At 52.6% G+C, this 11,419-nt stretch overlaps 1 protein-coding gene across 1 annotated transcript in view; it reads left to right on the plus strand.

Annotated features, from left to right (window-relative positions):
* Positions 1–9,876, plus strand: part of MMP28 (matrix metallopeptidase 28) — a 60,169-nt gene extending 50,293 nt beyond the window's left edge. The window contains exons 7-9 of the mRNA XM_030537026.1: positions 1,156–1,305; positions 2,547–2,714; positions 6,204–9,876. Coding sequence (XP_030392886.1) covers positions 1,156–1,305; positions 2,547–2,714; positions 6,204–6,598 — 713 coding nt within the window. The 3' untranslated portion in view covers positions 6,599–9,876. The remainder of the gene's footprint in view (positions 1–1,155; positions 1,306–2,546; positions 2,715–6,203) is intronic.
* The last annotated feature ends 1,543 nt before the right edge of the window (positions 9,877–11,419 follow it).

Below are 11,419 nucleotides of genomic sequence, written 5' to 3' on the forward strand. Positions count from 1 at the left end.
TTACATCTATTTGTTACTGCCTCTTGTTCCTTATATCTTGGACAAAACATCCCTATTCATTGTTTTGTCAAAGCAACTTCTCTTGTACTAGACTGGGGTGTGTCTGTACCAGCTGGAATATCTTTATGTAAATATCTATTGCCTAGTAAACTAACAACAACTTTGCCAAGTGCACATGCTGCACAATGAACTTGTGGGCATCTGGTTTAATACATGGCCTGACTTTGGTTCACAGTCTCTGGTTCAGGCCTCAGATCTTGCACCAGACTCGCTCTCTGTTACACCCTCTTGTTTCAGCTAGAACCAGGTGAATGATGGATCTTCTGGTTCTCTGGCAATTCTGAAAAGTCAGGGATGGATGGGAGCTGGGAATTGTCGTCTGATCAAAAACAAAAACTGTCAGAATTTCAGGTGAATTGAAAAGTAACAAAAAAAATTGTTTCAGCAACATTGAAAAGTTTCATTTAGATTTTGACCACTTGAAAACATTTGTGATCATTTAAAAAAAAGAAAAGAAAGTTAAAGGAAATTTTGGAACAAAAAGTTGCTTCAGACTGGAAAATCAAAATGTTTCAGGATTTGTGGATTTTGTTTTTAAACAATTAAATGAAATTGACGTGAATTTCCAAACTGTTTCAGGATAGTCATATTTGCATCTTTAGCCAAAAAAAATGTTTCAGCTGAAAAGGTTTACCCAGCTCTAGCTCCTTGGTCTAGTTCCTTATTCGTAACCTCACATCCAGATAAAAGGCTTGTGTGATGTCTAAGTGCATCTGAAGACCACCCCTTTTTCTGGGTTTGCCGAAGCCCTGGGGGAACTCTTTGCCAGAGGATGTTGTGAAGGCCAAAACCATAACAGGGTTCAAAAAGAACTGGATAAGTTCATGGAGGACAGGTCCGTCAATGGCTATTAGCCATGATGGGCAGGGATGCTGTCCCTAGCCTCTGTTTGCCAGAAGCTGGGAATGGGCGACAGGGGATGGATCACTTGATGATAATCTGTTCATTCCCTCTGGGGCACCTGGCATTTGCCACTGTCGGTAGACAGGATACAGGACTAGATGGACCTTTGGTCTGACCCAGTGTGGCCACTTTTATGGAAGCGTCCCCTGTGCAGCCACTCTACACATCTCAAGGTTTCTCTTTCCATTGCAGGAAAGCCTTCCAAGGGCTCAGCTGTGCGGCTTCCTGGGAAGTTATTTGCTCATTTCCAGGACTGGAGCCCTGATTTTCCAGGCAATGATCAGCTGCAGGGGAGCCTCGGCTCTTATTACTGCCAGTCCTTCTTCGATGCTATCACCATCGGTGAGTCTCTCGGACACCGACACGCAGCTGGAGCCCTCTCCCTGCTGCTCCGTCCAGCCCGCCCTCCCTTGTTGTAGGTGTTTGAGATGGAACAGACAAACTTATTAGACCCACTGGCCTGTTTCCCCTCCAGCTGGTGCTGGAGGAGGCAGTGTTAGTAACCCCCTGGGGGGATCAAGTCTAGGGTCCCACTGAAAGGGTTGAGGACGTAGCACATGTGTGTCCTGAGGAGAGGTGCGCAGGGAAAGAGAGAGATGTGCCAAGTGGGAGAGCTGCTGTGTTAGCCAACACACCAAGGGTCGAACCGGGGACCTCCAGAACTAAAAGCAGGAGCCAAGGCTGGGACTGTGACAGACTCCGATCCTCTGCAGATCAGGCACAGAGGGGTAGCCCTGCAGCATGCTCCCCAGTGGGGTACCTAAGTACACGTGGTAGCAAGGAAGAAGGTGCGAGGAGGCATGAGGGAGGAGTACAGAGGGACGGCAGAGCGGATGTAGTAGGAAATTATCTCAGTGATGCATAGCCTTGATGGTGAGGGCCAGAAGAATGAACTTTATGCAGGAGGAGAGAGACGAGGTGGGAGAGGTGGTATCTTTTATTGGGCTGACTTCTGTTGGTGAAAGGCAGGCGAGGAAGGGGAGTAGCCTAGACGGAGCGACAGGAGGGGAGGACACCTTCCCCAGTAGCAGTGTCTGTGGATTGAGAGCAGAAGCTGGGGGCCATGGAGGGGCGGGTGGCTGCAGGGATCAGGGGGAGAGAAGACCGAAGGGTCGGTGCTGTTGGGTAGGGATGGGGGTTAGAATGACGTAGCAGAGGAGCCAGCAGGCCTTGCTCAGAGCCTGAATGCAGGGAGAGGAGAGGTGAGGAGATGGGCAGGTGACCGGGGAGCAGAGGGCTTGGGAGGAAGTGGTGGGTTTGCCATAGCATGTTCAAGGTGCCTGCAGGGCACCCAGGTGGAGACGTCAGAGCAGAGAGGTGGAGCTGGCACATATGGGGATGGGCTGGCCCTGGAGAAGATGAGCTTCCCCAGGGTGAATGAGGAGCCTGAGTGTGGATCTCTGGGAGAAGAGGCAGATACGTTGGAAAGGCAGGAGAGAGGCCTTTGCTGTAGTGGCTTTGCACATGCTGCTTTCTGTTCTGGGTGGGGCACAAAGCAGGGCCCGTTGGCTTGCAGAGATAGGACTCTCCGCTCAGGTTCGCAAGGCCACACTCCCTCTAAATTGGTTCCCTCTTGTGCACAGATGCAGATCACAACCTTTACATCTTCAAAGGCCACCACTACTGGGTTGTGTCGAAGGGAGGCAATGCCACCGAACCACAGCTGCTCCGGACCCGGTGGGCAGAGCTTCCAGCTGGCATTGACGCGGCTGCTGTGTCGGAGGCAGACGGGAAATTCTACTTCTTCAAAGGTAGCCAGACCCAGAGGAGGAGGAGCAAAAATCTCCCCTTTGTGGCTGTGTCCTTGATCTGTCTGTCCGTCCAGAGCATGGCCTGGTGCACGGGGCTCTAGACTGGAAGTCGGCACTCTGGGCTCTGTTCTTGCCTTCGCCGCTGACCTTGGGCAAGTCCCCTTTGCTTTGTTGCACCTCAGTTTCCCCATCTGTAAAATGGGGAGAATGACACTCTCATTTGTGAAACTCTTTGAGATGTAGGGGTGGAAAGCACTTTGCCAGCGCTAGGCATTGTTGATTAGGAAGAGGTCAGTGCAGAGCTCTGAGCCCCGAGTGTTACAGGGGCTCTGGCCATGGTGTTAGGGACCCAAGTGGCTAAGACAATGTAGTCCCCCATCTGACTGTAAACTGCTGCAGCAAGCTGACTTACTGGACATTTAAAGGGGCAGCTCAGGGTCATTAGTGCTGGCCCAGGCACTCGGCTGCAAAGGAGAATGGATGCCAGTGTGACATTGGCTTGTAATTGTAATAGCTTGGAGGCTTTTCAGAATGGGGGCTTTGTTCCTACTGCAGGGTGGGGCCCAGCAGTCCCTCTTCCTTCCCTCCGTTCCTTGCAGGGCTAGGATCAGAAAGAGCCTGGGAGCAGGGCAGTCTCTTTGAAAAGAGTTTTTGTTTTTCTTCCCTTGCCATAACCCATAGTCCAATAACCGAGTGCCCAGCCAGCCGGCCGGCGCTGAGGCTGATGGGATGGGACAGTGGGAAATCAGCCTGCGGTTGCAGTTGCTGCGGTTCTTACTGTTTATTTGCATTACCGTAACCACCATGGAGGGATCAAGACCCCACCTCTGTCTGCCGATGTAGCTGTACCATGCTGAGCACAAGGGGCCCCAACCATAATACAAATTAATAACGATAACCCACCAGCCGCTGGCAGCTGATAGCGCTTTGCAGGCAGGCCCTGGCTACAAGGATTGTGCGGGAGGTTCTCCCTGTGCATGAGCACCCTGGCAAGGAAGGATGGTCTAGCGGTTAGAGTGGGTGGTGGAAGAGCTGCGTTCAATTCCTGCTCTGCCACAGATTTCTTTCATGACCCAGGACAAATCACTTAACCTCTCTGTGCCTAGATCCTTATCTGTACCATGAGGCTAACAGCCCGTCCCAGCCTGACCTCAGAGAGGTGTGGGGAGGGGAAATGCATTGGAGATTGTGGGGCGCTTGGACGCTCTGGTAACGGGTCCATAGTAAACAGTCAGAGTCCAGTGCCTTTAGCCAACAGGTGCAGAGATCTCAGTTTACAGCCAAAACGCCGACGGGGGCCATTTCTCTTGATCTCCAGAGTCCCCGGGATTTCAGTGCACGGCACCGCTCGGGGCTCGTTAGCCAGAGGTGCACTTAAGTGGCATGGAGGGTTCACTCTGGATGGAGGATCCCAGGAAGGGCTGGTCAGTGCACTCACCGCTGGTTGCATCAGTCCGACCATCCCTGAGATCCTTGGTTTTGCTCTGGAGTGATTGGTTTGGCATTGAGCTGCTGTGCACCAGCGGCCCCTACGGGAAGCAGTGGGAATAGCAAATGCCCGGCTGGTTGTGTATTGTGTTGGTTTTTGCACAACATGGCAGGCCTGGGGCCTCTGGCAGCAGGAACAGGAAGAGCAGGGTGATCTTGCCTCACCCCTGCCCTGGAGGGATCTCCTCACAGTGGCTGAGAGAGGAGATTAGCCAGCAGCCCATTCAGTCCATCTCTAAGGAGGCCAGTTTCGCTGCATTCGTCCATTAGTGCCTGCCTCATTTAGGCGGCATGCCCTTTGGGAGAGGGACTTTGCACTCCTCTGTCTGCTGGGTAGCACAAACTGCAGGCTCTTCTCACATGGGTTTTGGGCTGTGCCCTGGAAGAGGTGAATGACCCTGTATCCCATTACCAGCCTCTTCAGCCAGCCTCTCTGCCCCCTTCTGTTCAGGAGTAGGGCCATGGGAGTGGAAGACCTAGAGTTTATTGAGCTGGTTGGCCTGTCAGGATGGCTGCCCTATCTGCTGTGTGTCTGGCAAGTGACACGCATACTTTGGCACCAAGTGAATATAATGGGGATAAGACAGGTGTTTGTAGCCTCAGACTTGAGAGACCTGGATTCAATTCTCTGCTCTGCTACAGACTTCCTGAGAGACCTTGGGCAAGTCACTTAGCCTCTCTGCACCTCAGTTCCCCAGCTGTACCATGGAGATAACAGCCCTACTCTGCCCTGCCTCACCAGGGTGTTGGGAGGAGAAACACATGAAATAAATTGTGAGGCGCTCAGGTATTATGGTGCTGGTCACTTTGGGTAGGATATCCTGAGCAGGTGCATTCTTCCTTGTGAGCCCAGAGCTGGATTTGATCACAGGTTTTGTGAGCGCAGGGAATCGCTCAGGGATTCTGATGAAGGACTGAGCAACCTGTCATAAATTGGACAGCACTGACACCTGCTGGTTGTTTGTCATTAAGAAATCTACACCCACCTCCTTCCTCCCTTTGCGTCAGCCTCTTGTAGCCATGCCCTTGATTCCTCCTGCCCCTCGTTTGTTTTCATTTGATTGACAGCCATCAACGGTGCAGCCGGCATGTGTGCACTGCGGGGCATGTATAGATTGATGGTCCCAGGACACAGGGACTCTGCAGCAGCTGGCTACGGGAACTAATAATATTCCCGTGGAAAGCATCTTCCCCAGCTCTGCCCATGATCTCAGAGCGGCTGGGTTTGTCCTTGGAACTAGTCCACTACCAAATGCAGGCGTTAGGATTCAGGGTCCATGCCCACGGAGGTGAATGAGGGCAGGCAGGTCTGACCTCTCGTAGCTATTGTTTGCAAGAGAAGGTGGGCAGTGCTGGATGTGGGCACCACCCACAAGGTGTTCATCCTTTCGAGGCAGATTATCTGGGTTCTGTGCAGTTCACCACGGGGGAGCCGGCCCCAGATGTGAATCCCAGCCCAAGGTGTGGGACCCCCCACATCGTGGTGCTGGGCCAGAGATGAGCCTGCTTCATGGAGCCTTGGGTCATTTAGCTTGACAGGAAAGGCTCCTGCTTTTAGATCCAGAGGCCCCTCCTGCCAGAAGCCCACTTGGGGTGCAGTGTTACATTTGAACTACAACATCATCTGTCCTCCTCCAAATGCCTGTTTGACCTGCCCATGTGGCCTAGTGCCTGGAGCACTGGACTTGGGCTTCAGAAATCTGGGTTCTAGACCCAGCTCTGCTACTGGCATGCTAGGTGACTGTGAGCAAATCACATTGCCTTTCTGTGCCTCAGTTTCCCCATCAGGAATGGTGCTACGCTCCTTTGTAAAGCGCTTTGAGATCTACTGATGAAACGGGCTCTCTATTATTTATTAACTACACACCTTTGAGAAACAGGCTCCCATTGTCAAAATGCTGTTGATAGATCATGGCCTGACTTCCATGCCGTGTGTCCTGGCCCCTACACAGCCTCCCCCCTCAGCGATCCTAACCAGCTTTGTCTCTGGCTTCTCCCCAGGCGGCCGATGCTGGCGATACAAAGGGTCTGCCTTGGAGGCGGGATTCCCCCAGAAGTGCAGCACCAGCAACCTTCCTCGCCACCCCGACGCGGCCCTCTATTTCCAGCAGCTCCGCCACCTGGTGCTCTTCAAGGGCCCCAAGTACTACGTGGTGAGCGAGGAGTCCCTGCAGGTGGAGCCCTACTACCCCCGGAGCCTGAGGGACTGGAACGGAGTCCCGGCCGGGGTGGATGGGGCCCTGACACAGCAGGATGGCTTCGTGTACTTCTTCAGGGAGGACCAGTACTGGAAGTTCGACCAGGCCAAGCTACAGGTGGTGGCGACGGGGAAGTGGGCTGCCCAGCTGCCGTGGATTGGCTGCTGGGGCAGGAATTCCAGTCAGACTCTCTTCTGATCTCCCACACACTTGGACGTAACCAGGGGCCATGCTGTGCCTTCCACCCCCCTCCACGCATTGATGACAAGGGCACAATCCAGCCCTGAACTTGGCATCGAAAAGATGGCGGCTGATCCCCATCTCCTGCCCTGCTCTTTACCAGGAGGGCTTTTATTCAGATAAACCTTTCGCTTCCCACGTCGGTCCTTCACCCAGGTACCTCTTGTCAATGATCTACTTGAACTCCCATCTCAGGAGCCATCCCAATGACTGCCACAGGCGAGCAGGGATAGTCCCGACCTTGAGGTAAACAGTGGACAGATCTCTCCGGCCAGAGTGTTCTTCAGTGGTTTAGTCAATGTCCCCCCTAAACAGAAGAGCTAAAATGGGTATTTTACAGAGCTCTTGAGAAGACGAGACCAGCTTCTCAGTTCAAAGACATCTCCGCTTGCGAACAGGAGGAGACTGGCCCTTTAGCCTGGCGAGGGAGAGGGAGACCCTACAAAATAAAACCCTGTTGACTTTTTCCATATCTTTTTGGTTTTTTTCATGTTGTTTTTCACAATATTTTTAATGGGAATTTTAATCAAAACCACTATTGACATTTTTCGTTTACCCCAAACTGGGTTTTTCACTAGACCGTTGATCGGATAAATGGGCCCATGTTGAACCTGCGAAACAGAACAGAATTTCCGAATGATTGGTGATTTTTTTTTCTTCCGTTTTTCCAGCGGCTCCAATCTTGCCATGTTCATTGGGTGACACATGAGAACAACTCTGATAATTCTCTGGGCCAAATTCAGGGGTTAACGTAAGCTAGTGTAACTCTCTGCGCGATCCGGAAGAAGTTGTAAATTACAGCAGTTTAGACTGGCATCCATTTGCTTAGTGGAGAAGGTCGTCTGCATAGCTGTGAGAGTATCCTATGTAAACACAAAGCACTGTACATGCCTATTGAAACCCTTTGAAATGGCATCAGCTTGTGCTTCTGAATTAGCTGGGAGCATCCAAAGAGAAGAATCGTCTCCTGAGGGCACCGGTGAAAGTTACGCTCCTGGAAACCAAAATCTAGACTGGGAAAATAGACATAATGGCGGGGGTTGAGGGAGGTTTGGATTACATGGAACATAATAGGTCTGCTCCATCTCTGGCTCCTGGCTGATTCAGCGATTGGGTATTGATTTCCCAAGTAACGCTGGGATGTGGTGCTCAGTGGTGGGGCCACATTACACAGATGACTCAGCTAGGGAATTTCTCTGCCTGGTCTCTAGGGGTTGTATTGATGACATTCTCTCCATCTTCTTGGAGATGTGTCACTTCTGGATGCCTAAGTGGGACCTGGCCCGGGTAGCCCAGGAAATCAAGAAACAGAATGGTAACCCTAGGCTTGCATCCTGCCCACGCTGCAGAAGTTGCACAGCAGGGTTTGTTCCTCTGCTGGGAAAGGGGCCTGCCGAGATGTTGCCCTGTTTTCTTTCAAGAACACTTTGGACTCTCAACTCCTAAGTCCCCGGGAGGGGGAGTGAATGTCTCAGAGGAGGCAGAGGGGGACACATGTTTTGCTGGAGTCTGCCATCAAAAGCATTTCAATTCTTGTCTAAAGCTGCCTCCTCACCAGTGGCTGTCCTGGCTCACACCCTCTTTGGAGGTGACCTGGCTTCCAGCCTCTCCAGTTTTCACTTGCAGTTTGTGGCTCTCCAGTTTTGTTGATTTAAGCCTCTCTGGGTTTGCCTGGCATCCTGGTTTGATCCAGCAGAGAGCACTCCTGGGCAGGAATTAAGGGATTTTATAACAATGTAGGGTAAGGCAGCCTTTCCCATATAAAAACCAAATCCCAGTTCCTTGGCCCTCTCTCCAAAGCTTATCAAACCACAGCATGCCCAAAAGATCACCAAATTGGGCTGGTTTGACTCTGGTAGAAGAGCAATTTCCAGAGTCCTCTAGCCTTTGCAGAGAATGCTGTACCCAGGGCCGGCTTTATGACCCGCGGGGCCCGACTGGAATCCTCGGCAGCGGTTCGGGGCTTCGGTGGCACCACTAGGGTCGGAGACCTCCTGGACTACGACTGGAGGACTGGGTAGATCCCCACATGCTCGGTCGGCGCGTGGGGCTCTCCATCCTTTTGACACCCCTGCGTGTACTCCAGGAGGCGGAGGCTGCCTTGTCACCTGTTTCTCTCGTCTTCCTGCAGCGGGCCCTGCGAGAGGCGCTCCCCACCCACCCCTCACCCCAGGCCCTCCAGACATTTTTATTCAGCCCCTGTTGTGTGATCGCCCCTGGCCTCCCCATTCCAACACCCCGAGCCAGCTGCACACCTTGGAGCCGGTCCAGTTCCAAACCGCGCCTAGGTACCAACTGTACACGCTCGTGCTCCACACACTGCATTTCCTCACCCTCGCATCCCGCCCCGACACCAAATGGCAGGACTGTCTTCCACCTAAAGAGGGTGAGGAGCCCCGGTGGGGCAGCCTTTATTCCACCTGGTCCCACAGCCCGCCGGGGACATTGGTTGGCGGCTCCTTCACGGAGCCGTGAGCACAGGCGTGTACCTCACGCGGTTCACACCTGTACCCGAGACCTGCCCCTTTTGAGGCGTGAGGGAGAACCTGGCACATGCCTATCTTGAGTGCGCCAGGTTGCAGCCCCTATTCCGGCTTCTCCAGAACCTCTTGTTGAGGTTCTGGCTGCACTTTTCCCCTCACCTGTTCCTATTTGCACACCCCATCTTGGCCCCACGAAGTCGTGAGACCTCGTCGACCTTCTCCTGGCCCTGGCCAAACTCTCCGTCTACACTGCCAGGAGGAGTATGCTGGACGAGTGGGTGCTCTGCACTGTGGGGCCTATTCCCGTTCCTCCCTAGTTTCACGCATCTGGGCAGAGTTCCACTGGGCAGCGTCCGCTGGCTCCCTCGACACCTTTGAGGAGCAGCGGGCACTGTCCGGGGTTCTCTGCTCAGTGTCCCCATCCGGAACCCTCGTTTTGAACCTATGACCTTCGCCTCAGTCCCTGTTTTCCTCATTTGTTGTTCCCTGCATTCCTTTGGTCCCTAGATCCAGTGGTCCTTCCCGCTAGGCTGGGGGAGGGGCCTCTAGAAGTGGGCGGGCTTCTGCCCGCCCGCCCCCCCAGGTTTCCAATAAGACTTCAGCGGCAGGGTTGTCTGCTCCGGGTCTTCCGCGGCACTGAAGGACCCCACCACCACCGAAATGCCGCCAGAGACCCCCGAAGCGGTCTCCCTGCCGCCAAAATGCTGCCAAAGACCCCAGAGCAGGGCCCCCTTAGGCGCAGGGCCCTCTTTGGCGTGGGGCCCAATTCCGGGGAATCTGCATAAAGCCAGCCCTGGCTGTACCAGCTGCTCCTTCACGTTTATCATACCAGCTTGAGCCCTCTGCTGAAGCGTAGGGAACAAGATGATACCTCAGGTAGATCCTCTGTTGCAAACCCTGCTAACTGATAATGACTGTACTCCCTCAATCAGAGGGACTATTGCAATGAATGGGATCTGGGTATCCAACCCCTTAAGCAGCTCTGGGCATCTCACCCTTAGCTCACAATATTGCCAGCTCTCACAACAGCTGCTGTTTTTTCTTAAAACCCCCTGCTCCTGGAGGCATGTGATTTTTGTGAGAAATTCAGCTTTCGTTTAAAACAACTGCAAGTTTTTAGCCTTCCTTGCTGCAGAGAAAAGCTTGGGCATATGACCACAGTCAACTCTAAAAGGCTTAAAACCCAGAATGCAAATAAAAGGAATCTCATGATTTTTAAGCCATTTTCGAGATTTTTTGGGGGAGGCGTCTGGGTTGTTGGTTTCTTTTGAATGTTTGTGGTTGGCATTGCTGAGTTTATTTTAGCAGTTTAGCTGCCAGCAAGGGAGTGGAGTGGTCTGGCTTTGTTAGTGGAATCCTGGAGACATACTGTTTTGGACCAAAATAGTGAAATTCAGTGTTCACAATAAAGGCACTAAGTGGGTTATTTTCTAGGGCCAGGGAAAAGTTTCCTTCTGATCTGATTGTCGCAGGCACCTGTCAGATGCTTTTCATCTGTACCTGTCCAAAACAGCTTTGATTGTTCAAATTGCAACTGGCACAACAACAGCACATGCAGATTCCCCAAGGGCTCTTTTTTGCCCTGGCCACTGCCTGCTCAGCTGCCTCTTCCCTGTATTCAACCCCAGTTCCTGCAGTGAAGAACTGGTTTAACTCTGCAAAGCATTTAGGGCTGCAGTGTGTATGAAGGGCATTATACTACATAAGGGCCTGGTCCTGCCTTGGGATGCGATCCATCAGTGGGGATTAAAGGGCCTCACCTCACAGGAGCAGGCCCCTGATTAGCGAGGATTTTTTCTGGCATTGTGATTTGTTAATTTCATTTTCCTCCAGAGCTGAAATGAGGAGCATGGAGGATTAACTCATGGCCGTCCCTAGCAGCAGAACACGGGTGATGCTGGTTCTGTTTGGGGACGAGCCGGTAAGACACGATATTGACCACTTCCTAGCCCACACCAGCTCTGGCTATAGAGTCACTCCTCCCCCCTTTCTGAAGAGACAAAGGGGCATTTGCCCTGTTTGTTTTTCTTCATGTTGTAACAGGCCAGGGGTGTTTTTTGTTTGCTGCCTATTGACACCCAGGTATGTTAGCCATATAAAGCGCAGAACAATGCAGAAGGTGTCGGAAGGTGTCGCAATATGTGCGGAGGGCAGGACGGGCCGAGTTCATCCCTGCTCCAACTTCACAGCCCTCAAACAACTTACCCCACTTAGGGATCTGGCCCCCTAGCCCAACCTCCACCAGCTCCCAGTGTTCAGTGGCAGTGGCGGAGATAGGTAGGGGGAAGGGACAGAA

The sequence above is a fragment of the Gopherus evgoodei genome, chromosome 17 (genome assembly GCF_007399415.2).
Source record: "Gopherus evgoodei ecotype Sinaloan lineage chromosome 17, rGopEvg1_v1.p, whole genome shotgun sequence".
In the NCBI taxonomy this organism is placed as follows: domain Eukaryota; kingdom Metazoa; phylum Chordata; order Testudines; family Testudinidae; genus Gopherus; species Gopherus evgoodei.